This window comes from Camelus bactrianus, chromosome 16 (assembly GCF_048773025.1).
Source record: "Camelus bactrianus isolate YW-2024 breed Bactrian camel chromosome 16, ASM4877302v1, whole genome shotgun sequence".
Lineage (NCBI taxonomy): Eukaryota > Metazoa > Chordata > Mammalia > Artiodactyla > Camelidae > Camelus > Camelus bactrianus.
The window spans coordinates 4,716,393-4,742,796 of NC_133554.1; the positions used below are offsets into that span (position 1 = coordinate 4,716,393).

General features: G+C 47.0%; 1 protein-coding gene across 3 annotated transcripts in view; it reads right to left on the reverse strand.

Annotated features, from left to right (window-relative positions):
• The window catches only part of DNAH9 (dynein axonemal heavy chain 9), a 276,427-nt gene that overhangs the window by 104,288 nt on the left and 145,735 nt on the right, over positions 1-26,404 (reverse strand). For all 3 annotated transcript variants that reach the window (XR_012499359.1, XM_074342145.1, XM_074342146.1), the window contains 7 exons: positions 23,046-23,211; positions 21,307-21,409; positions 20,509-20,748; positions 14,539-14,700; positions 10,801-10,997; positions 5,458-5,620; positions 3,511-3,634 (listed from right to left, as the gene is read on the reverse strand). Coding sequence is in view for 2 of the 3 variants with exons in the window: in XM_074342145.1 (XP_074198246.1) it covers positions 3,511-3,634; positions 5,458-5,620; positions 10,801-10,997; positions 14,539-14,700; positions 20,509-20,748; positions 21,307-21,409; positions 23,046-23,211 (1,155 nt within the window). In the remaining variant the exon portion in view is untranslated. The remainder of the gene's footprint in view (positions 1-3,510; positions 3,635-5,457; positions 5,621-10,800; positions 10,998-14,538; positions 14,701-20,508; positions 20,749-21,306; positions 21,410-23,045; positions 23,212-26,404) is intronic.

The window sequence follows — 26,404 nt, forward strand, 5'->3', positions numbered from 1 at the left end:
CAGCTTCATGATCCCCATCAAGGACTCTGGCAGCCAAAGACAGTGACTGAAAGATATGCTTCACTGGCTCTGATCTGTGTGGCCACCTTGCTTCTTACACAATTAGGCAGCTTTTGCTAACTGAACCAGGAATTTAATTTAAGCTCTGTGTATAGGATTGCTTACTGTCAACCTCTAACCAACCGGAGATGCAAGTGGTATAATGACGGTTTCTGAAATGCTTGGTTGGTGTCAGAAGTGGGATTCTGACATGCACTGTCTGTTTTGGAAATGGTGTCAGGAAACCAAGGGACGAAACTGTGAGCTAAAGAAGCGTGGGAGGAAACCAGACAGCCTACGGCATGAGATCATCAGGTCGCTGAGGACTATGTTTTTGGGGGAGTGCTGAATAAGTGGAACTCACTCACTGTACCTTACCTCCAACCTAACAGGATTTGTAGGTAACTACAGAGGGATGAGTTAACAGCAAGGTACCCCAACGTATAGTTTCCTAATCTCCACTGTGTGATCCAAGAAGGGAGTGACTGCACAACCTCATAAACTTGAAAACCTAAGAGGATGCGGATGTTCTGAGGAATCTTTACAGCTCTGCCTGGACTGGCAGTCAGTTAATTTCTAGCCAGAAATTATCTGACAGGGAGAATCGGAACTGAGATATGCTCAATTCCCCCTGGTTAAGAAAAAAGGGAAGAAGATTAGAAAAGTATTACTTCCAGTTGTATCTCCATTTTAACATGTATATGTAAATCTTGTTTTTATATGGAAGCCTTAAAAGAGAAATATGAGCTTGAAACTCCATGACTTTGGAGCAGACTGACTGCATTAAGTTTTCAGTGGGCAGGGCTTCAGAAATTCATCTGAACTTGAAAAAAGTTGTCTTCCAAATTAAAAATTAAAAATACTTCATTGAGGAACAAAATTTCAATTGGTGAAATTGTAACATCTTCTGTGTCTCAGACATTATTTTAGGAGAAGGTGACCTGGCTGGACTGGAGTCAGATGAGATGCATGGTGAGGCTGGCAACACGCCTGGCATCTCCAAAGCTTTAAGTCTTTGGAAACACAATTTTACCTTTTTTGATTGTTTTAGAAATTAGACTTCAGGACACAGCTTCGGGGCAAGAGCGAAGCTGAGCCTCTTTCTCATTATTTGGTAAAATACTAAAAGGTGAGGCAGTGTTGCAGGTGAAATACTGCTGTGCAAGGTGGTGGGGTATAAAAAAGATGGTATTTAGGAAAAGGACAACTTACTGGATTGGAGGAGGAAAGGTGTGAGAGTTAGTAGGCAAACTCCTGCACATAAAGCTAACGGAAATAGGGCAGGCTGGGAAAGAATGAGAGTACAGGCTCAGTGTGATGGTTGGAGCCAGCACTGCAACCTGGGATTCTGGTCCTCATCAGAAAGAAGCTAAAGCTTGCTCACAGAGCCTGCTAGTGCATGGTCTGGACCAGGGACCAGCGGTGCTTCACAGATGATAGTAAAATGGCCTGGGGTACATGGGCATGAAATTCGAAGCAGTCAGTGACTCTGAAGCAGTGAAGTTCCTAGGGATTGCATGGGAGGAGCCATCCTGAAATATATTTTACATGACAGGGAACAGACTATGGAGAAGTACATTGTGATCGTGGTCCTTGGACTTTATAAACTAAAGACCATTCAGTCAGAGACCCAGGAGGTGGACTGTGCAGAAATGGGCTTTCTGAAATGCTGGAAATCTGGAGACAGAAATTTTGTTCAGAACGTTTGTGCACTATTTTATTAACCCAGATGAAGAAGTGGTTATGTAGATGCTAAATATGTTGTCAAGATGGCAGAATAGTAGGACCTTGAGCTCACCTCCTCTCATGAACACAACAAAACCACAACTGACTGCTGAACAACCATTGAACAAAAAAGACTGGAACTTACCAAAAAGACCTTCTACAACTGGAGACAAAAAGAGGGAACCACAGCAGGATGGCAGGAAGGGCACACTAGCAATGTAATCAGGCCCTACACTTCCCGGGGTGGGCGACCCACACACTGGAGAATAATCGTATTGCAGAGACCCTCCCACAGGAGTGAGCGCTCTGAGCCCACGTCAGGCTCCCCAGCCTGGCCGTCTGGCATTGGGAGGAGGAACCCCTGGAGCATTTGGCTTTGAAGGCCAGCTTAATTGCAGGAGCCCCACAGGACTGGAGAAACAGAGAATTTACTCTTAAAAAGAGCTCACACAGACTCTCACATGCACCAGGGGGAGTGGCAGAGGCAGTGATTTCACAGGAGCCTGGGCCAGGCCTGCCTGCTGGTCTTGGAGGGTCTCCTGCAGAGGTAGGGGTGGCTGTGGCTCATCCTGGGGACAGAAAAGCTGGCAGCAAACATCTGGGGAGTGTTCATCTACATGAGCTTTCCTGGAGGCTGACATCTTGCTTGGGTCATTAGCACCAAGATCTGGCCCCGCCCAACAGCCTGGAGGCTCCGGTGCTGGGATAATTCAGGCCAAACAACTAACCAGGTGGGAACTCAGCCCCAGCCGTCAGCAGGCGGGCTGCCTAAAGACTTCCTGAGCCCACAGCCACCTCCAGACACGCCCCTAGACCGGAGGGCCAGCACCCAGTTCCACTCACCTGTGGGCGGGCACCAGCCCCTCCCACCAGGAAGCCTGCACAAACCTCTAGGCCAGGCTTACCATGGGGCAGACACCAGACGCAAGAAAGCAATAATCCCACAGCCTGTGGAAGGGGTCCACAAACGCAGACCAGACTCTCCCCTGGGACCAGCTGGCCCCTGGCCCCTGGGTGGCAGGTGCACTGCTGGGACGCACAGGACATGTCCTACAGAGAGCTGCTTCTCCGAGGGGGTTCTGTAGATGCTGAACTTGGATTAAGAGTCAGGAAATTATATTCTCCTTACAGTTAATATAAATATATACACACACACCTCAAATTTTTGAAAATGCATAATTTATGCACGATTTTTTCTTATCTTCTTGGGCATATATATTTATACACATCTTGTATATGTTTATATATACATATATGTATATATATGTATGTATACATAATTTTTTCCCCTAGAATGATTGACATAAGTCCTGAATCCCTAAATAAGTAAGGACAGCAAAGTATCAAGAACTGAACTTTCCACTGAAGTCCTGTCTTGCACTGATAGAGTCACAGGGAAGGTGAGATAGCCCTTGTCAAGTTCTTTATAAACTAAGAAAAACCATTCTACAAATGTTCCTGCTTCTACTTTGCTCCCATAAAGTTCTGAGTCCTTGATTAATTAAATTGGCAACCTAATCTTGACCTATCATGTAAGTGTTGTGTGTACACGTTCTCTGTGTGCGTATCTTGCTGCTAACGCCTCGTCTGCCTGAAATACTGATGGACCAGTTTTCTGCTGCTGTCAGTTTTAGCCCTCATTTCTACTGCTTTGCTCTTCTGACCCTGAGCCGAGTCTCCACTTTGGAATGACTCTGACTCCAGCAGGAATTTATTGGAGACATTCAAGTGCAGAGAGTCTCTTACCAGATGCCAAGAGGTCATTGATGAGCACAAGAAACTTCTCATCAGCCACCTGGGCGTCGGTCATGAGAAACACGGTGCTGACATTCTTCAGCCCGGTTTTCAGGCAAAGGCTGGCCAGGTCCGCCTGCAGAAACAACAGCAGAGGTCTCCAAGAAGAGGGCCTTCTTGGTAAGAGATTTCCAACCCCTCTTTAGGAGTGGGACCACTTTCTCGTCGACTTTCATGGGAAATAAAGCCACACGGCAATGGGAGGTAAGGAGGAGTGCTATCTTGTGCTGAAAGGCAGGAAAACACGCCTCATTCCCAGGCCTCGGTCCCAACAGAGGTGGGCAAGTAGAATTAAATGGTGATGGTCTTTAATTCACACAACCACTGTGGCTCCCGAGTTAGCTTCCAGAGCTCCTGCTTTGTGCAAAGAGGTACCCACTTTCCAAAGGCCAGAGAGGGTCCCCTGTTCGTCTATGTTATTTGTATCTTCATACGAGTGAATGACTTGCCCCAGGAAGCAAGCAGTTGCTCTTGGTCTTGACAGAAGAGTCACGTAGCTGGGCCTGCCGGCCTGGGGATGACTGTATCTTATGTAGCAGAGTCTTGTGTTCTCATGACAAGCTCCAGCAAAAGATTGTGTTGTTAAAAAAATATACTGGGGAACACACACACCACACACACACATGATCATTTGGGAGGAAATTACATCCATTCGAAACTGTAGGTAGATGAAGTTTGGGGTCAGGATGCCAAGCCTTAAATTTTTCCAGCTTCCTCAGTCTCGGTTCCTTTGATGTATCCCTTTCCCAGAGCTCAGCCATCAGCCCCTCACCTTACTCGTGTCTCCCGCTCACATGACCCAAAGCTCATTCTCTACCAGCCTCATACGTTTCCTTACAGCAGAGCTTCCTTCGTGTCTAAATAATTCCCCTTTGAGGTTAATAAGCCTCCTTTTAGATCAGTGGTTCTCAGCCTATGCACTTAGAAAATTAGCTAAGACAGTGCTTCTCAGTTCTCATAAGAATCACTTGGGGGATACGTCCTGAGGCCCAGGCCACTCCCCAGACTAGTTAAGTCAGGATTTCTGGGAATGGGGTGCAGGCATCAGCAATGTTTGAAGCGGATTCCAGTAGATAGCCAAGGTTGAGACCCACTGTCTTAGATCATTCTGTAAATGCATAATTCTTACAAGCATGATCTGTCTTCTCTTTTATGGAAGCACTAAAGACTGACCTGATGTGAACCTGGAGTATGACCTTAGATCCAGCCAACCACGAGAGGCTGAGCTGTGGCTTCAGACCAGCAGTGAGCACCACTGGCTGAGAGATTATGGAGATGGGTGGGCAGCTCCAGCTCAGGGCTGGCTGGGACTCTTCCAGGGACAGCGAGGGCAGCATACTGATGGAGATTACATCATGACGCCCTCCTGTGCCTCTACTGTGGCCATGGGTCAAAGGGAGGGGGCTGGACAAAGTGACCTCTGAAGGTCTAATGTAATGCCTTTCTCTACCTTCCAGGTGTGCCCTGTGGCTCCTAAGTGCCTGACGTCTGAAACCACATGTCGCTGAAGGTCCCAGCGGCTGGTGGTTACTACACCTGTCTTTTAAAATACCAATTTCTTCTAAAACTTGGGCAGACTGTCAGCCTTCCTCCTGCCTGTCAGGGCTGTGGGGAGAGGTGTCCTGAATGTGATGCGGATGTGGGTGGGAGCTGAGGCAAGGCAGATGCACTAGAGCAGCTGGGGTCTCACAAGTGCAGACCCTGGGAAGGCTGGTGCTCATGGGCAGGGCCTGCAGAGAAAAGGGCCCTCCTGTCACCAGCCCAGGGCCTAAGAAGAAGATGGACAGACAGTGAAGGAAAGGTTCTGGGCGAGGGAACTGAGGAGCTAATGAGGGGTGACGGGGGTGTGGGTAGCTGAAGAGGCAGGGTCTCCTCCCCGAAGCCGCCCGGCTCTCCCACCTTGAAGTCAGGAATCTGGTAGCCTTTCCGCAGCGTGATCTGGAAGACGTCCATGGAGCTGATGAAAGCCGCGAGCCTGGTCAGACTCTGCTTGCCGCTGCCCCCGACACCGACCAGCAGAGCGTTCCCCCGCGGGGCCTCCAAGATGCGGCTGATGTGGCAGCTGGGGGAGGAAGCAGGGGCACAGGGCTTGGACCAGCCTCCCCCGGGAGGAGCACGCCTAATGGTCCCAGTGGGACCTGGAGCCCTCCTTGCAGGCACGTCAGGGCTGAGCTGTGGGAAACTGGGGCTAAACTGTCCTCAGACTTGGCCTCGCCTCTTGCCTGAGAGTGGACTGAAGTCGCCCTGCTTTGATTTAAGGTAAAGCTTCCAGTGGAGCAGTGCTGGGAAGGACTGGAGCGGGCTGGGACGGCAATGGGGAGGGGCCCGGGCTTCCCCTACAGCCCCAGCCAAGCCTGCCTCTGCCACACCTCCCCCACTTCACTGGGCCTCACCTATTTGTGCTTTTAGACAAGAAAGTGGGCACAGGAAAAAGAAAAGTAGAAAGCATACAATTAGAAACAAAAGAATTCAGGGAAGACTAGAGGACAAGCAGGAACAAAATTAAAGTCAGCAGAACAGAGAGCTCCGGCGGAGCTCCCTCGCTCCCTAGACGTTGACGTCCCTGTAATGAGTATTTGTGGGTCCTTTGTGTCAACCTACAAGACACCCACTTTCTTGGCTTCTGGAGTCTTCTCTTTGCAGCTTCTCTAGGACCCATTTTCCTGCCCCGACAAGGGGGAAGTACTCGTAGGCCCTGGCCTTCAACCACGTTCTCCAGAAAAGCCCACTGGTCCTCCCCCTCCAGGCCTTCCTCAAAGGCTCCTCTTCCATGGCACTGTTCACGGCCCCTCCTCCGGGACCAACCGCCAATGCTGCCTTGAATTCTCCACAGCACTATGTAAACAGCCTAGGTAAGGCACCTACATTCTTTATAAAAATAAGTCCTATTCCTTTTCCTTTTCTCATCTTAAAAATAATAGCTAGTCTCTGGACAAAATGCATAAAATACAGAAAAAAACTACAATTCTACTATCTAGCCATAAACACTATTGACATTAGTTATAAGCCCTTTCAGACTTTTTCTAGTTTCTCTCTGTATTTGTATAAGCATATATTTATGTGTATATACATGACTACATCTTAAAATTCAGTATATTTCTATTCTGTATATTTTCAAAATTGGGTCACATGATATACTGAACAGAGTGTTTTGAAACCACCTCGATTCAGCAATATACTGTGATTATTTCCCTGTGCCACTGAGTAATCTGCTAAACTGTGCTTCCAATGATGGGACAATATTCACGGTCTAGAATAAGTTCCTTGTCTGCAGTAGCCTACTGTTGGGTATTTAGGTTGTTTCCAACATTGTCCAGTTATAAATATTGCTATATAGATAATTTGAGTTTTTATCTCTAATTATGTCCATAGAATGAGTTCCTAGAGGTAAACAGTCAGTCAAACAGCAAGACAGTTTTCATGGCTTTTGAAGCTTATTGAAAAACTGCCCCCAAGAAGGGTGGCACTAATTTGAGCTTTTCTTAGGACTGATCCAAAGTGGACTCTCTTACACTGGAGGATGGGGACACGGCAGACTGTGTCAGCTGAATTAGAACATGGAGCCAGTGTGCTGGGGACGCATAACACAGGGATAACATGGAGCCAGTGTGCTGGGGACACGTAACAGTGATAAAGCCACTGTGTGGTGCTTCTGAGTCACTCAGTTTACGTAGCTGAATTTTATTCCCCTAAATATTCAGGAGTTATTTACTGACCTACTTTTAATTCTTTTTATGATTTTACCTTTTCATTTATAATTATTTACCTGTGATACTCTGTCTTGGATCAAGCAGGTTTACCCTTCTCTTGCGGCCTTATTACACTGCAGATTCTAGACATCTGAAGAGCATGTATACTCATCTTGTTTTCTCTATAGTGCTAGTGCACTGAAGGTATTTAAGAAATTTTTGTTAAATTTAAATAGAGCACCCCATTCCTTACACTCAGCATCATATCTGGGGTGAGGAAGATGCAAGGAATCATCTACACTGTGTCTACACTAGATGGTGCCTGGCTACAATGACAAAAGGAGAAACTGTGGTGCTGAGATATCCAGGCCCTCTCTTCTGATTCAAAAAAAGAGGGGGCAGGAAAGAGTGAATGGAGTAGAGAGGCAGGCATGGGGCAGGAGAAGCCCAGCTAGGTTCTGTGGGCCGCCCAACACCCTGCTTTACTCCGGAAGGCCTGAACCCGGCTTAGCATGGTCCACGCTATTCAGTCTCTAAATGGGAGATGCACTGTTAGTGTTGAATTTTCCAAAGAAGGATGGTTAAGTCTGCAACTGTCAGCACTGGGCTCCAGCTGGGGATACATTAACAACCCTTGACGAGGGCAAAGGACTCTGCATTTAAATTACAAAATTTAAAAAGAAGATCAATATTCTGAAGGATTCCTGGGCCAGGAAACCAAGGCAGTCTAAGTTAAGCACATTACTGAGCTTCTGGGAGATTAAAAACAAAAGCTGAAGATGTGCCACAGCACAGCTGGAGGCAGCGGCATACTGCAGACCAGATAAACCCACACACACACACACACACACACACACACAGAACAGATAACATATACAAAAGAAGGGACACAAGAGAAGTACATTTGAACTTCCTTTTTTTGTTAATAAATGTGAAGTGATTCTAGGAGAGAAAAGAGGAGGCAAAAAAATATACATGGGAGTGAGAAAAAAAAAAAGGAAAAAGACAGATGAAGATGATGCCAAAAGCAGGGGAAAAGATTTAGAGGAAAGCTTTCACAAAGAGCAGAATGAGAATCTGCTGAAATGATGAAGGAAGTTGGTACGAGAGCAAATGGTGCTCTCAGGGAGAGCGGACAATGGTGCGAAGACAGGGACTAACATCACAGACTGCTTATTAAGGGCAAAGCTCCTGGCATGTGCGACAACCCTATGGTGCAGGCATTCTTACTATCCACACCGTCCAGAGCAGGAGGCTGAGGCCTGGGGAGGTTAAGTGTCCTTTGCAAAGCACAACAGCCAGGTAGTGGCAGAAGCAGGACCTGAACTTGGGCCTGGCTCTGTCTCCAGAACCTATGCCTGTGACCACTCCACAGCGCTCCGTTACCGGGGTCAGCGTAAAAGAAGCGGCAAGAGAAAGTTGTAGAGGAATCAAACAAAAGAAAACGTTAAGAACTCAGGTGGTGAGAACAACAGGCAGAGGATGAGCAAGCCTTACTGTAAACACACACAGGCTCTTACCTGGCCCTGCGCCAGCCCCGCGGTTCCTGGGGGAAGTGCGGCAGACCCAGCCTCTGTGCTGCCCCACAAGCTGCCCCCGGGGGTCATAGGTGTGAACCCCAGCCCGCTGCCCCAGGCACTGTGTGGGGTGACACCTGTTTCTCACAGGGCTGCTGGGTGTTCTGTGTTCTGGTCTAAGAGAGGCTGCTTCTGCTCTCTGGATGCTAGAGGAGCCCCAGGGAGGGGAGGTTTAGCTACAGCAGGGTTTTGTCACCTGGATGCAATGACAAGAGAGTCAGGGGAGCTGGTACTGGGGTGATGGAGTCTACGGCGGTTCAGGAAGGTGAAGACATGGTGGAAAGAGAGACAAAGAAGTTTGAGAAAGTAGGTGGTTCCATGAAATGAAATCCTGATGAAGTTTTAAAAATAGCTGGAATATATTTATTTGCCACAAAATGGATGGACTTTGAGGTCATTATGCTAAGTGACATAAGTCAGACAGAGAAAGATAAATATTGTATTATCTCTTATATGTGGAATCTAATAAAAGCAAACACACAGAGACAGAGCTCAGATTTGTGGTTACCAGAGATGGGGTGTGGAGGGTGAAGGAATCAGGTGCGGGGGTCAAAAAGTACAAATTACAAACTTCCAGTTATAAGGAGAACAGGTTCTGAGGAAGTCACGTGCAACACAATGACTGCAGCTAATGATCCTGTACTGTGTCTTTGAGGGCTTCCAAGGGAGCAGACCTCCAAGGTTCTCGTAACGAGGGAAATAACTGTCCCTGGAGGTGATGGCTGTTAACTACCCTTATGGTGGTAATGATTTTGCAATACACACTTATATCGAATCATCATGTTGTACACCTTAAACTGACACAATGCTATGTGTCAATTATATCTCAGTAAAACTGGGAAGTAAGAATAGCTGGAAACTAGAGCAGGTGAGTGGAGGGGGAGAAGGGACGAGTCAGAGAGAGGGACGTTTGAAATTGAGATTTTGGAGGTGGGCTCATTACAATGACAGAAGTTCTGGGGTAGGAACGGGTGAGTGAGTGGCTGAGGTGAGACGGAAGAGGAGACTGCTGGAGCTAAGGACACCGAGGAACAGAGAGACCAGGTGATGCACAGATGCCAGGGATGAAGAAAGGTCTGTTCGAGGAGAGAAGGGGACCAAGCACTAAGGTCGCTGGTAAACGACGGGGAGAAACAGGATGTCAGTAGGTGACAGTAATGAGGAGAGGTGATGAGTATGAAAGAACTGGGGTTCGTAAACGATAAAAAAGGAGAAACGGTTTAAATACACCTCTGGGGTGAGGTGGGGAGAAGGCGGGTACATACCTTTCTCTAGGCCCTGGGGGACACGGGACAGGGAAGAAAAAACAGCTTTCCTCAACGCTGGGGTCAGTCAGGTTTTAGTTAGAATCCATCAGGGAAGGAGGTTCAGAGAAGTTGATGATAAAGCAGATTTTGCCGTTGGAGGCCATGCGTCCCAGGGGACAGAGTGGAGACAGCTGAGCAGGCAGGGAGGTGGGGAGCTGGGACTCAGGCTGCGGCATGCGGAGAGCAGTGTCGGGAAAGCAGTGGTGAGTGCTCGCTATCTGGGAGGCTTGGGGACAGCTCTCCGTGATTCCCTCGACAGCAACAACATTTGAAAGGATACTTGGCTTCTGAAACACATGTGCACTTCAAACCTTCAGTCTAACTATTCAGTCTAAGCTGGCCCTTGCATGAGTCTGGGTTGGGAAGGTGGGCCCCAAGCTGTTCTGATGCCTCATTTATGATCTCACATTTTCCCCTGGTGTCACGTGATGATGCCCAGCACAGTGCAGGGCATATGAGGAATAAACCCATTTCCCCCTGAGCTCTGCCTATGCTGCCCCGAGGCCAGTGGCAGGAGCTGCAGCCGCTGCTCTACCAGCCCTCTTCACCTTCAGGGCGGAGGCAGTGGCTGCTTTCCTGGTTGTATCAAAGTGGCCTCCAACACCCAAATGAGACCCCCACAGTGGGGAGAGGAGACAGCCAAGGAAAGGCAGGGAGATGCACACTTACACGTGGCGCATGGCGTCCTCGAAGAGAACCAGGTCCATCACCGTGTTGACTTCGTTGTGGTTCTCCAGGGCCTCTGCCAGAGTCTGGGTCAAAAGCTCCCACGACTGCACAGGCATGTACTTGGGCTCACCAACACCATTTGCAAAGTGGCAATACATGTTCAGGCTTCGGGTCCACTCCACGGTCTCGTCCATATCCTGGAGATGAGACACAGGGGCAAGGACTCTCCTTACCGACTCTCAATTCTGGCTCCACACAGAGTAGACACATCTCATTTGTGTTTCTTTCTGAACACGCTCTAAAAATTATCAGTACAGCTTCCAACACGTCCTTTTTCCTGAGAAGCTCTTAAAAATGGATGCTTAACTTTCATTTTGCAGCTCCATGAAGTCACAGATGTTGCTGGTCATTCCTTGTGGGCTGATGATGGGAAATGGGAGGTGGGAGGTCCCCTTCCCACATACACAGCAAGAGCCCTGTCTGCGCAGAGCAGTGGGTGGGGACATATGGGTGAATTTCCATGAGCAGGGGTTCGTTCACCAGTGTCGGGTTTCACCAGTCCGTGGCCCAAAGACCTCACCTCCCCATCCTCACATCCATTCCAACAGGTCCTGCTCCCCAATCCACAGCAGTGTCATAAGACATCCTTTCCTGTTTCCTGTGAGATTGCCAGCCCCGACTTCACACACTCAACCCAGAGCTTGGCTTCTGAAAAATGAGCCGTGAGCCATCCTTAAGTGACTGATTAGTTTATGGGGACAATGATAATATCAAAACATTTACAGCAGGGCCCCTTATTTATAAAACATTTATAACGATTTGGGCTTATTGTGTGTCCACTCTTGCCCACAGGCAAACCTCACCTTGTTTCATACACACCCAGCACAGCTCAACTGACTTGAAAGAGTCGGAGTCTACGTCTCGTCACTATCAACCCATCCTTCAAGTATCCAAGAGGCAGCTAACTCTTTTTTAATTTGGAAGGGAACTATTTGCTCATCAAAACCCAAATACCTGAGACTTCAAGAGGTAGAAAGGTTGTAGAGGAAGCAAGTCCAAGAAAGAAAAGGTTTTCTAACGCATAAGCAGGGATTTATACCAGCTTAACTGTCCGCACTTGCCCTTTTTTTCTCCTAAGGGTCAGACTGGAGAATCCACCTGGCAAGGAGGTAATCAGCACGCTGTTCAACAGCAGAGGCATCACCTGGGGCATAAATCACTGTAGGGTTAGCCCCGTGAGCCCACAGGACAAGAGGCATCAAACCTAACAGAGGGAGGGAAAGTGGGGGTGACAGTCACATCTCTAAGAAGCCAGGGTGCTGCTTGGTTATAAGAAGAAAGAAGTGGAAAGAGTTAAACAGCAAAGAGTTATTACATTCTGAAGGTGGTTTCAGGGCCATAGGAAACCTTTTAACGATGCCTGCTTTGCTAGAAAGTAACAATAAATGTCCATTTGGACATTTGGATAAGATTTAATGCAAGGCAGGAGAGTCATTCTTGCTAGTTGACGAAAACACATGGGGAAGTGATGTGGGGATACATTTACCCAATTTGAAAATGGGCTAATATACTGGGGAGCAGTCCTGATGGCAGTCAATTCACACCAACGACCTGGCAGGAAAAGAACTAAAGGGCAGTTCCGAAAAGCCTGGTCCACAAAGACTCTGATGAAAAAACAAGCCAGATGTGCAGGAGAGAGAGAGAAAACCAACCCACACAGTGAATCAAAGATTTCTTGATAGTGAGGTTGTATCACGTAAGAGCCACAAGTAAGAGAACTTTAAGCTCTGGATAGTAGAAGCAGGACTGTAGTACCTCCATGGTGGAAATTCAGCAACTTTTCTTCAATGCCAGATTTGGTGTAGCCAGGGTGCTTCAGGTTGGCATTTCAAGTGTTGTTGGGAGAGGATAAAGGCCGTATTAATGATATCTGGGTTAGTCGATGATCAGAGGGCCGCATTCTTGGTATACAGACCTACACAGGGGACTTCTGCTTCAAAGATGAGTGTTGTTCCTCTAAAGCGCTAGCTCAGACCAACTTAAGAGGATGGTTAAGGCTCATGTGCAGAGCTAACAATAATCACACAAATTGGCAAATTCTGTGATGGTCAGGGAGGGGCAGCTGAGATGTGAGAGGGCTGGACATCAGGCCGTATAAAGATGATAGGAATTTAGGAATTTAGGGTGATTGGACCAGTAAACAGCAGACTGAGAGGTTCCTTTAAATGCTATCCAAACATTCAAAAGGTTGTCCTATAGGTCGGGATGGACTGGAAATGTCTTCAGAGGTAGACCCAGACTCTTACCAGGAAAAAAAATATGGAGCTGAACCTAGCAAGATGAGCACAGGGACAACCTGGTACATTTAAATACAAAGATTTGATTATTTCGAGCACAGGGAACTATATTCAACACCTTGTGCAATATCCTAAAATGAAAAAGAATATGAAAAGGAATATATATATATACGTATAACTGAAGCATTATGTTGTACACCAGAAATAAACACAACACTGTAAATCAACTCTACTCCAATTAAAAAAAAAAGATTTGATTATTTCAAAGTTCAAGAGAAGACAGACAAGCAATAGAATGGAAAATAGAATGGGGCTTTGTTCAACAGAAGGCTCAGTGTTAGTTGTGGGGTAATTCTGACACTAAAGTGTGTTGTGATCTTAGGCTGTGTTCATGTGTCACTGCTTCCCAGGGCATATTCTATGAACCATCAATTCTTCAAATTACTAGTAGGTTGTATAAAGGGAAACGAGTTGGGTCCAACGGGCTGGGGAAATGATATCTGAATCAGACTGATTCAAGATCTTCAGGGCTTTAGTGTGCTGAATGTACTGGGAATTTCCAAGGAAGGGATACAATATGAAGTTCTTTCTCATTTTATTTCATCATGGATACCTTCTTTCCAAGGAGTGTATTATAACACAGCTGTTCGGCAGGACACGTTTTGGGAAACACAGTAACAAAATTACAATACACAAGAAGAGGGGAAGGATGATGTTGATTTTGGTCAGACCTACTCAAGTTGTGTGATCAAAGTCGGGCACCATGATTTCCGAGGGGAGAACTGATGGGAGAGCAGTCAAGTTGATGTCATATTTCTCTGGGGGTTGGATTTAAGCCTTGTCTGAAATAGCTAAAGCAAAACAAAACAAAACAAAACAAACAAACAAACCAAAAAAAGCCCCAGAGGTTCTCTGGCCTGGAAAAGAGAAGACCCAGGAAGGACATGATAAATGGTCTTAAAATGTTTGGGGGTTTGTTATGGAGACCCAGGATTAGTGGACAAGGAAGTAAATTTTAGATCATGATTTAAATAAATCTCCAGTCTTTAGAAATGTTCCAAAGGGTTCCCATTTCAAAGTTGTTCCAAATTTCATTGGCAGTTCCAAAGCAGCTGCCTTTGGAAAGACAGGACTGTGCGCTTCCAAGGATGCCGGTGTGTAAAGGGGTTGACCAGCCTGGGCCCTGCCACGGGGAGGAGTCAGTAAGGATAAGGGTTTGGATCGGATGATCTCCACAGACCTCAACAGCAGGATCCTGTGATTAATTTGTCTCTTCTTGCCCTGGCATTTTTCACTTTGGCAAATATTGATTAGATTTTCTTTCCTAATCTAATCCTGATTTTCTTCAATTTATGGGCTAGATTTTGATCATCTGGGTGATCATCTGTATAACCGTCATTATTTTTCAGAGGTAAATATGAATTCACAGGGCAGTACTCACATCAAAAATCTTCTTGACCACTTCTGCCTGGATCTTATCAAAAAGATCAAAGTCCTTTTCTTCTACCATCTTGTCCCGATAAACGCGATTTGATTCGTGCAGATAGAGCTTGACTAGGTCCTGTGTGGATTTTATACATTCCACTGAGGAGAAGAGCATACCCTTTAAGAAAAATAAACAGCAACAAAAATTAACATAAATTAACAATTTACAACAGCCACAATTTACTGAAGCCAGGTGTGTGACAGGTACTGAACTAGATGCTTTGCCAGACAAAGCTCATTTAATCACTGTGATGACCCTACAAACTAATTTTTACTATGTTCATTTTGCATAGTGTGAAGATTGGGATTCAGAAAGAAGCATGCCAATGTTTAGAGTAAGTGGCCCTAGTTTAAAACCACACCATTTTGAAGCCACACAGAGAGCCTGGAATTTCAACCACGATATTCCAAATCACCACCGTGAGAGGTGAGGTGGCTTCTCAATCCTATAAGCACCACTCTGAAAACAGATCTGGGTGCTGACTGCTCCTGTAAAATCAGAGTGGTGACAACGGGCTGGAACAATATGGCTAACTTTGCAGGTCAGCAATCCATCCATTCCTCTCTAGTAAGTTCTCCTCCCTGTATTCCTCAGGGACCGTTCCAAATATTTACTGTTCTTTTCAAATTTCTGTCACCTCTCTCTGCTGCTCTTAGCCAATGTTCAAGCCCTCTATTTCATGGAGAAATGGAAACCACTGAGACTGGACCCTCTCAACGACTTCAGGTCCTATAACATCAAACTCATCGACACCTTGTTTGCCCTCATTGCTCTCCCTCTTGTCTTGTAGGAAAGGGGTCCTTCCATTGTTTCCCATTAGCGATGGGATAACACTCAGACTCATCGCATGGTATAAAGCTCTTGTCATAATAGCTACCAGTCTGCTTCCTCATCACTCCTCCCAACACTTCTTGTAAGAGCCAGATTTCGGTCTCACAAATTCGGATTGTTTTCTAGCCCTGAGTAGCCTGCGCCTCCACACCTTTGCTTTGCTTGCTATGCTCACATCTCAGTATCCAGCTCAATTGATAAGTCTTTGCTGAATTCATCCATGACACCTCCTTTCCCATCCAAAAACATTCCCTCTGGTGTGCCCTTGATATACAAAACTCTATTTTAGAAGAATTATAAGTTTCTAAAATTAGTTTTCTTTGTACAGGTTTGTTTCTTCCAGGTCACGGTGAGTATCTCTAAATTTTGGAAATAAAGCAAAATGCTCCAAAATACCCCATTGGTTAAGGAAGGAATCATAGGGAAAATTAAGAAATATGTTAAAAAATGTAACATATAAAAGCTTGCATACTGCAGCTAATGGTATAATTAGAGATAAATTTATAGCCTTAAAATATGCATTTTAGAAAAGATGAAAGGCTGACAATTAATGATCTAAGTAGCCATGTCAAGAAGTTAGAAAAATATGAACTAATCCTAACCCCAGAGCAGGCAGGAAGAAAGAGATTATAAATAAAAGGGCAGGGGGGAGGGTACAGCTCAGTGGTAGAGCATGTGCTCAGCATGCATGAGGTCCTGGGTTCTATCCCCAGTCCCTCTATTAAAAATAAATAAGTAAATAAATAAATAAACCTAATAGCTAATTACCTCCCCCAAAATAAATGAGTAAAAGTAAATTGTACAAAAAATGTTTTTAATTTTTAAAAGAAGAAAAGAGCAAATCTTAATAACATAAAAACATATCAAATAAAGACAACCAATAAAGTCAAAAACATGACAGTGATGTAATTTTCTTCTTTTTCAGTTTCTTTTGAAAAGACCAGCACTACCAACAGCTCCCTAGTAGGGCTGGAAGAAGAGAAAAAGAGAAAGGGTGTACACAGTCACTAGCCAGAATAGACAAGAGATCATGACGTCCGCCAGAGCAGACACTTAGAAGGTAACAACGGGCCACTGTAAACAACTTTACGCCAATAAATCAGAAACTGATGACACCAACATCTTTCCACAACTGATGCCTGAAGAAATAGGAAATATGAATCATCTGACATGTACTAAAGAAACTGGATTCATAATTTAAAATCTTTCACAGAGAAAACTCCAGATGGCTTTATCACTAAATTCTTCTGACATTTAAGGAAGGCACAATACAGTGTTTTAAAAAATCTTCCAGGGAGTAGAAAAAGAGAAAACACTTCCCAGTGTATTTTATGAGGACTTCATAACCTTAGAATACCAGAAGAAAGAAAACATTATAGGACAATCTTATTAACATAGATGAAAAATTGTACAGAAAAAATAGTGAATGGAATCCAGAAAATAAAATAAATTTGTCATGTAACAACTAAGTTGGATTGATTACAGAAATGCAAGGTTGAGCTAACATTCAAAAATAATCAGTCATTGATCACATTTCCAGAAAAAGGGGAAAATAGATACAATTATTTCAACAGATATAGAAAAGTCATTTGTTAAGTTTCAACATATGTTCACGATAAAAACTCCTAGTAAACTATAAACAGAAAGAATTTTTTTTAATCTGGTAAAGAGCATCCACAAAAACCTACAATAAGCTTCATACTTAAAGGCCAACTATTAAAAGCTTTCCCTCTGAAATTAGGAATGCAACACAATGCCACTGTCACCATTTCTCTTCATTGTGGGGGCAGCTGTAGCCAGCACAGTAAGAAAAAGAAAATTGGAAGATTTAGGGTTTAGAAAGGAAGAAATGGTTACTATGATTAATTTTTTACCAACTACATGATTGTACACATAGCTACAAACATAATAGTGAACAAAGATACAAAACGATATTCACCATATGATTCCATTTATATAAAGTCCCAAAATGGGCCAAAATAACTGATGGTGTTAGAAGTCCGGACAGTATTTACTTCTGGGAGGAGAAAAGGGTGAATGAAAAAAAGAAAAAGGAGGCATTTCAGGGATGCTGGCAGTGTTCTGTTTCTCCATCTGAGCTGTGGTTCCACAGCTGCCATGACTTTGTGACCCTTAACCAAACTGTATGCTTATGACCAAACTGTGTGTCTTTTCTACTTGGATGCTATACTGCAGTAAGAGTTTATTTTTTTAAAAAAAGAAAGAAACGTCATTAGGTCCCTTTGGCCCCCCTCTCCTCCTCAGGTCTCCTGGGGATCCGCCCTGCGTGAGTGTGGGGGGTGGAGGGAGCGCAGCCAGGAGTGCTGACTTTGGGGACAGGGCTTTACAGTGAGCTGTGCGACCAGCTGACATTTACAAGCCCCATTACAGCCAAACACTGAGGCTGACCGACAGGTAAGGGCTGAGAGGATGTGAGCACGTCAAGGGCAAACTTTGCAGCATCTGAGAGAGCTGTGAGGGCACTGATATGCGGACGGTTAATGATTCCTGCTACTCAAGCACCATTACAGTCTGCCCTGATGTCCACGTCCTGGGCAGTGAGTGAAGTGCAGGGAAAGTTCAGATCACTGAGCCTTGGATCAAGCTGGACAGAGGAAGACAGCACGTTCCTTCTCCAGCAGCGCCCATCGCCTAGAGGGCATTCAATCTCCCCTTAAGCTCTCCTGTCAGGCCTTTAGACAAGTGGGCTGGGGCAGCCAAGCCGGGAGGTTGGAACTTGGCTCTGGAGGAGGAGGGCGAGGGTCTGCGTGGTTGGAGGGAGGTGAACCCTCCAGCGGGGATGTACTTTCCCACATGTGGGCAGGGGGCTGACAGCTGGCAGGCTGCAGAGGGGAGGGGCTGTGACACAGAGCCCAGGGGTTGCCATGCAGGCTGCCTGAGTCAGGAAAGAAACAGGCCAGTGGAACCAGAGACTCAGCCCCAACTCCAGTATCTCCCCTCACTGCACTGCTGCCATTAAAACAGGCTGGAATGGGACCCTCCTTCCTCAGGAAGCCCCGGGCCCCGAATTCCCTGCACGGTAGAGCTGATCGCTCTAGTTCTGGGCTTTGGGGCTTCTGCTTCCCAGTTACGCAAACGTGGTCGAAGGACTTCCTGTGTCTGTGGCACGGTTTTGTCATTTCTGAATTGGAAATGATCAGTGTTTTTCCTGGTTGTGAGGATTAAATGACTAGCTAACAGACGTAGAGGGCATAGGACAGGCTGCTGTTACAGACCTTTTCCACGGATCCACGCTGGTCTCAAAACTAACTTCCCGTCCTCCTCCCTCACCGACTCTCCCCGTCACCGTCTGCTCCCACCTGCTCCGTATTCCACTAATACCGTTTACACGTTTCCGCCTCCTCGACCACTCGTGCTGTCGTCTGCTGGCTGGCCACTTCTCCGAGCCTCTGTTAAACTGGGATAATAGTGTGTCCCAAAGGGTGGCTGTGAGTCTGACTTTCAGGTGGGACAGGTGACGAGGTGCTGCCAGGTGGGAGCGGTGCTTGTGCTTCTTGTGAGGGACACTGATGCCTTTGTCTCCTTTGGTTCTGTTACTACCAACAACGTGAATCTGATCGGCTTAACTCCTGTTTGTTCACTTGGAAAACGAAGGGGCTGACACCCCCACCTCAGCCTGCTGCAGTGAGATCTAAGTGAGGGCGTGTGTGACTTTTAAAAAAGTCTTTCTCAATTAATACCCAATAAATGGGAGGTCAGGGTGGGTACACAGGAACTTCGCCACTGTGCAGGTCTGAGGGCCACAGGGCTGTGGGTTTACAGGCTTGGAGCTGAGGGCTCTTGCCGCCTTGACTCTGTCAGGCTGCTCTCTTCACTGGAAGCATGGACAGAGGGACAGAATGCCGCGGTGGAAGGGGGTCCAGGCCAGGAACCGGAAGACCTAGATTCAGTGCCAACTCCTTCCCTGGCTGGCTGTGTGCTCTTGGGCAAATCGATCTAATCTCTATGGGTCTGTTCCCTCATTGGAAACTGAGTGAGTGTTTGGGGGGCACCTGACCCAGGAAGGCTGTCCTGAGCCAGCCTGGATGTGCTCTCAGACCTGCCCTGGGTATGGGGCTCAGAGGCTCCAACCTCCAGGTAAACCTTTATGCAGCATCACTCTTGGATCTTGGAGTAGGTTTCTGCTCCTTATGACCATGAAACATGCAGGCCCATGGCCTCAGGGCTAGTCTGAGGTTCCCCAGAGACCCACCTGTACAGGGCGTGTCCTGGGTAATTAATCCCCAATACCTGTGCTCCCCGTGGAGGGTCACGCCTCACTCCCTGATGGCGCTGACATTTCCCTACAGGTGTGGCCTCTGCTTGGTGTAAAAAGCACCCTCCAGTCAATAATGGCTCAGAACTATCTTGGTGAGGGGTGTCTCTGAAAAGTAGTTTCTGCAGATTCTCGTCCACGATGGGAGAGTTGTGGACCCATCACACGAGGATGTGGTACCCGACCAAGGAGAAGAGAGGGCTGGGGTTGCCACATTGCCCTCTGGAGGTTTCCACAGTGAAAGGCCAAGAGACTGGAAGCGACAGGAAGACGCAGGTCATCACTACTCAGATAACCAGATGCAAGAATCTGAAACGGCTCTGACCTGGAAAAGAACCTGGAACCTTTAGGACTGAGGCTTCCCTGGGGCTGGCGGATGCTGTATTAGGAACAGTATGACACGATGTCTTTGGGAAGCAGAGCCGTATCCTGCAATGGTTTGGGGGGCATTATTTTTCATCTCAAGAACGATGGTGTACCACCAGGGCCCACAGAATAGTTTTCTCTTTCTTTCTTCTGTGCCGTTTTCTTTCCTAGGCATGCGGGAACTGTTATATAACATTATCTCCAAAGTGTGAGTCTCCTCCAGCCCAAAGGAACTGACTCAGAAATGCATTCTGCCTCCTGAGAAGTAATTCAGTCAGCGAGCAGAACTCTGCTTTATTGAACAGAACCTCACGGACCCTACAGCACCCTGTTTACTAATTTACGTTCCGAACTGTGTATGAACTGAGCCTTTGCCTAAGAGTCTGGCCAAGAGTGGAGGGAACGGGATCATCTTAAGGCCTTCAAAGGTGCCTCGGAGCGGATGGACTTACCTGGAAAATATTGGCAAAGTCTCTGAGGTTGAAGATGTAGTGGAACTTGATTGCTGTGGGGAGGAACGTGGTGGCAATTTTCTGGTGGAAGGTAAGGGCCAGATTGATCAGCTGGGGGACGGATTTCTGCAGTGATGCTGGGAAGTTTCCAAGCTTCAGGTGCTGAGTCAGGATGGTGCTGTAGATGGAGGACAGGGCGTCCGCTCCCGGGAAGGAGAGGACGAACACACTGAAGTGGCGCTGCACAGGGAAACAGAGCATGGGGAGGAGGCCACGGGTTAGACAGCCACGGTCACAGAACAGAACTCGCTGCTTCTGGATCTGGATAAAGCAGTGAAGAATTCTTGGAAGGACTTTGAAGTCTACATTCTGGTCACAATTCTCACACTAAACCCAAACTCAGATTGACTCTAAAATGAGTAGGGGTGATAATGGGCTGTGGACCTCTGACCATGTGGTGTGTCAGGAAGAGAACAGAACCCAGACTCTGGGCATCTGAGTCCAAATCTGAATGTGATGCTGAGAGCCTACATGACCTCGGGAGGGCCATGCACCTCTCTGAAGTTCTGTCATTCTGAAGACCAAGTTGAATTAGATGAACCCTATTCTAATTCGGCTCCAAAAGCTTCAGAACTCTGGGTATAGAGAGTTTTTTCTCTCCCTGAAACTGCAAGTCAACATCCTGTGGTTACCCCTTGAAGAGGCTGGACGGGGGAAGGGCCGATTATGGCATGCAATTGAGTGACATCAGGTGGTAAGGTGGTGTTTAGGACCCAGGAGCCATAGCTCCTCCCGTACCTGAAGCCGGGGGTTGATGGTGAAGCTGCCCGCGGTGGGGTTCATACAGGACACGTACTGCACATTCATGACCTCCTTCAGGGACAGTCTGTTTCGATCGTACCTGGAACAGTCAGAAACCACAGTGAGAGCTGAGTGACGGCCCAGGTAGGTAAGCATGTTGCCAAGGTTAGGTGGGATGGGCTCTATCATTCACATGTTTGGGGGGAATAAAAGTCCAGATCCACTGGTAGAAACAGAGAAGAGACAAGAGCTTAGGACAAATTCCTGAGGGATACAATATCTATGCAAGTAGCACAGAAAGAAGAGACCACAAAGATGGTCTAAGAGGCAGGAGGAAAGTCAAGGGTGTGTGAAGAAAGCCGGGGAAGACAGGATTCCCAAAGGAGAGAGCAGTCAAACCACATCAAGGGCTGCAGAGAACATAAAAAAGTGACCCAATGGGGTTTGTTGGATTTCACAATAAAGACACAGTTAGTGGTTGAGTAAGAACAGTTCAGTAGAGGAAACAGAAACCAAGTAACAGTGAACTGGGGAGTGAGTGGGAGATGAGGAACTGGAGACAGAGTAGAGAATTTGGTTATGTAGAGAGAGACAGCACAGTAAGCAGAAAATGATTTTTTTTTTTTTGGTCCAATAGCAGATGACTGGATAAGGAAGTTGTGGTATATTTATACAATGGAATATGACTCAGCCATTAAAAAGAATAAAATAATGCTATTCGCAGCAACATGGATGGACCTGGAGATCATCAGCCTAAGTGAAGTAAGCCAGAAAGAAAACGTCACAGGGGTAGGGAGGAGAAGATGCCTGGGGATGCAAGTAAGTGGCAGAGACATGGAAGCTGGAAATGCAGATGGCATGTTGGAGACAGGAAGCTGGAGGAGAGAGAAGGTATGAAACAGACACTTCTGAGAGCAGAAATGTAAACATAGGAAGGCAGGAGGGTAGAATGTACAGGAACTTTCTACTTCCTGTTTAAGGTTTGTGACCAAGAGTCTAAGTAAAACTAATTAGCCTGGCTGGTTTTCCCCAGATTTCAGTTGCTCAGACACTGGTGTGGAGATGGTGGATGGTGGCCCGTGGTCGGTGCCCAACAGAGACCTTAGGAATGAATGAAAGGCAACTCAGGTGACCGCCGTAACTTTAACTCTTCTCTCTGAATTCCCTCTTCGCACGCCCCACGCCTTCTCAGCACCCGTGAAGTCAGCACGAGGAAGATGAGCCCAAGTTGTCTCAAGTCACTGACTTGCTTTTTCCTTTCTGGCAAGTTTAGAACTTTTGCCATTAAAAACTATACTGTTGCAAAAGATACTATCAGAGCCTGTGAGGCGCTGGAAAGAGGAAGACTGCCAAGACCCACAGGCACGTGTGTGCTGTACAGTACATCAGGTGTTCCCAGTGAAGTCCCTGCCCTGTGCGACAGGACCACGGGGGAGGCGATGTGGGGGTGGGGGTGGTTAGTTGTGCTTCCGGAGCTTGGAAAAGGCAACTTTTGTGATGAATACTGAAGAAAAACGTAGGCATTTTTCCTTCAACGAGAGCTCAGTACCTTCTCTGGTACGAAGTCCCTGTCTGGGAGGTAGACACTGCAGGGAGCAGAATCCCACAAGGAACGTGGTTTGCTGCTGGGATTCTCCCCCGGCATTAGAGCTGAGCGGAGGCCTGCAGCTCCAGCAGACGAGTGATCGGCCTTGGACCTCTCCCCACGCGGCCCCGCCCTTTCCGTGTGCTCTTACCAGTGGCCGTAGTCCAGATGCTGCCGGATGACCGTGTGGGGCTGCGCAGTCCCGTAGGCGTCCACCTCGGGCATGTTCATGTCATCAATGAAATAGATAAGCTTCTTGTGGCCTGGGGGGCCATAATTTCTGCCGGCTTTCTTTTCCAGAGGCTTCTCCAGGACAGCTGAGGAGAGAGCCAGTAGGTGAGGGAAGGAGGCTGAAACCTCAGAAGCCAGTTCTAAGACGGTACCATGTCGAGGACGAGCCACAGTGTGGCACGTGTGCGTGCAGCGATGACAGCTGCTCCCTGCTGCGGGCAGCGCTGCAGGACCAGAGGTGAAGCTGGCAGTGACTAAGAAGCAATGGTGACAGCAGCGACCAGGCATCGAGCACCTGACAGGGCATGCGATCTCACTGGATCCTGACAACATTGCTGCGAGATTAGTACCATCGTTCCCTTTTACAGACCACGGAACCGAGGCTCAGAAGAACGAATCAACTTTTCTAAGGTCAAGTCAGGATACAGATCCAAACCAGTTAAACTTCAAAGCCCACCTTCCTTCCGCCACACATGTGGTCCACTGTGTTCTTTCTTTGTAGACTGGACACAGAGGATACCTTCCTAGTCCCAAGGCCTGGTGCTCTAATCGTATAGACACCTGCAAATAACCAGATCCTGGGCAGCCCTGCCCTCTCTGCCAGAGACAGCAGAGGAGCCAGAAGGCTGTGGCTCCCACCCCAGGGCTGGGAGGAGGCTCCTGCCACCCCAGGGCTAGAAGAGGGGAGTTACTGGATGTTTTGTTAACAGTGTTCTTAGAGAGTTCACCTCCTGGGGTTTTCCCTGAAGAAGAGTAGAAACAACAGCCTCAGAAAAATTCCCAAAAGCTTCCAGTGTCAGAGATGGCCTCCCCTCTGCCTTCAGGTATCAGAGCAGCTCAGTGCCTTTCTGGAAACTAAGCACAGACTCTTCTCCTAGAGCTGTTTCTTCAATTATCCAGCCAGAGAGAAGGAATCAAACAGCATGGTTTTCCAGCATGACAGGACTTGTTCAGAACAAATTTAAGTAACAGGGTAGAGATGTATATATTTTTTTTCAATAAAGCAATTAGATATTTATATATTGCAAGAACCAATACTATTACAGCTGGAGGCTCTGAGAACCATCTGATCCCTTTTCTTGAAAAACAAGTTTGTAAACAAGGAGGAAATGTCAACAGACATATGAAGGTGACAGATAGAAAGACAAGTTCTTTCAGGAAGCTTGAATATTCTAATTTCCTGGTCCTGAGTTAAATTAAGTGTTCCAAGTATGAATTAAATTTAAATTTAATTAGCATCCAATTAACATACACTATCAACCAATTAATCATGCAACACCTCTTCCCCCCTTAAGACATAACAACTATATATCAGATCTGTCAAAATGGACTATAATTAATGGGCTGCCAAGGACATGCAACAGTCCTTCTAACAGGAGCTTCTCTCCTTAGGAAGACTTGTTTCTCCTCCTCCCAGAGCAATGATATTCAAATCAACTCCTGGAGTTAAGCAGACTCTGTAATTTGGGTTGATTAAGCTCTTTATGCTTCTCAAGGATTGCTGAAGAGAAAAGCACGCCAGTTAGTAGGAAGTGGCCTTGGAACACCGGTTATCTCAGGAGGACGATGTTAAGCACTCCAGGGGAAGAGAGGGCTCCCTGGGGAAAGGCACACACAGGCTGGATCCCTTCTGGGCCCATCTAGAATGGAATGGTAGAGAGCTCTTCTGTTTCCAAGGAGAACTGGGGGACTAGAAGTGGGTTTACATTTCAGCAAAAGTGTCGATGTTGAAGGCACTGAACAAATGAGTCATATCTGGAGAGGTGGCCATCCCCGGCGCCTTTCTGGGTTCTGCATTGTCATGAACAAGGCCACGCCCAGTGTGCACCTGCGCCTCTCACTGCATTTCTCTGGAGGCAACAGCTAGCTGGGCGGTCAGCCGGTGGCCATGTGGAGCAGCACCAGCTGCCCCGTTTTTATTCACCCCGGTCCTCCTGCCCCGTTTCACCGTCATCCTACATTTGAGGAGCTACTTCATTTTCAAAGTGGGTTCCTGCTGGTTCCCCCATTTCATCGTCTCCGCTGTGCCCACTGCCCGTGCCTGTCAACTCCCACCTGGAACCACGACATCCTCCCGAATGCTCCTCCTGCTTTTGCCTTGGATCCCTGAACTCCATCCTGCAAACAGCAGGCAGGAGTGTGCTTGTAAGATGTAAACCGTATCGTGCTGGCCCCCTGCTGAAAACCCTCGGTGGCATCCCACCTCTCCTGCAGCAGAAGCCAGTCCTGGTGCCTTGGCCAACCCTGCATCTCGGGGTTCTCTTCCGCTGCTCCCTTCCTCACTCCCTGCGCTCCAGCCGTCCTGCCTCTGACACACTAGTCACTCGCCGCTGGGGCCTTTGCTCTGGCTGCTTCCTCTGCCTGCAAGCCTTTTCTCCCAGACTCCAGAAGTCTGCTCCCTGTCTTCCTTCATGCATTTATTTACTCAAATGCCATTTTCTCAGTAAGCTCTTCCTGGGCATTCAAGCCCAAATGAAAACCCTGACTGGCTATTCTCTGCCCCCGGTTCATTTTCCTCCATAACACTTATTATCACTTAATATCCCATATAATTTACTTATTTATCTTCTTTATTATCTCACTCTCTCCACACTATAAACTCCAGGAGGCCAGGAATCTTTGTTTTTTTTTTCATTGTCATAATTCCAGCACTGAGAATATTATCCAGCACAAAATAGGGTGTTCAAAAATTATTAAAGAATGAATGAATGAATTCTACTATTAAAACAAACTCCACGAGTAGGCAAAGAACGATTTATCATTCCCCCCGTAACTAAGGAAACGGCTAAATACCTTGCTGGAGTTAGAATCTGGGTCTGTAGACACTGACTTCAATGCTTCTTTCATATCACTGGGGAAGAGAGGCCTTGTGAGCCCTCACATCGCAACCCCTCTCCAGGGCTGTCCCTGAGCGCCGCGGTCCCGTGGAGTCCTCTGGTCTCTGAACACCAGGGCAGTGCGTCCACGCATTTGTGGAGCATCATTATCAGGGACCCGGCTCTGTGCAGGGGACTTGACCTGCATTCTGGCACTGACCCTCCTATCTGTCCTGGTATGCATTAGTATCACCTTTAAAAAAATCTTTTGACAAGGGAGAAAACTGAGGTTTAGGGAAATTGAGGAGCTTTATCCAAGGTTATACAGCTGCTGAAGGCAAAGCTGGGATTCTAACCTGGGCCTGCCTGACTGTGGCACCCTACATAACTACCATGGCAAACCACTTCTTACACAGGACTGTGAGCTGGCTTCTGCCCTTCAGAAATCCCTGGTTTAGTTAAC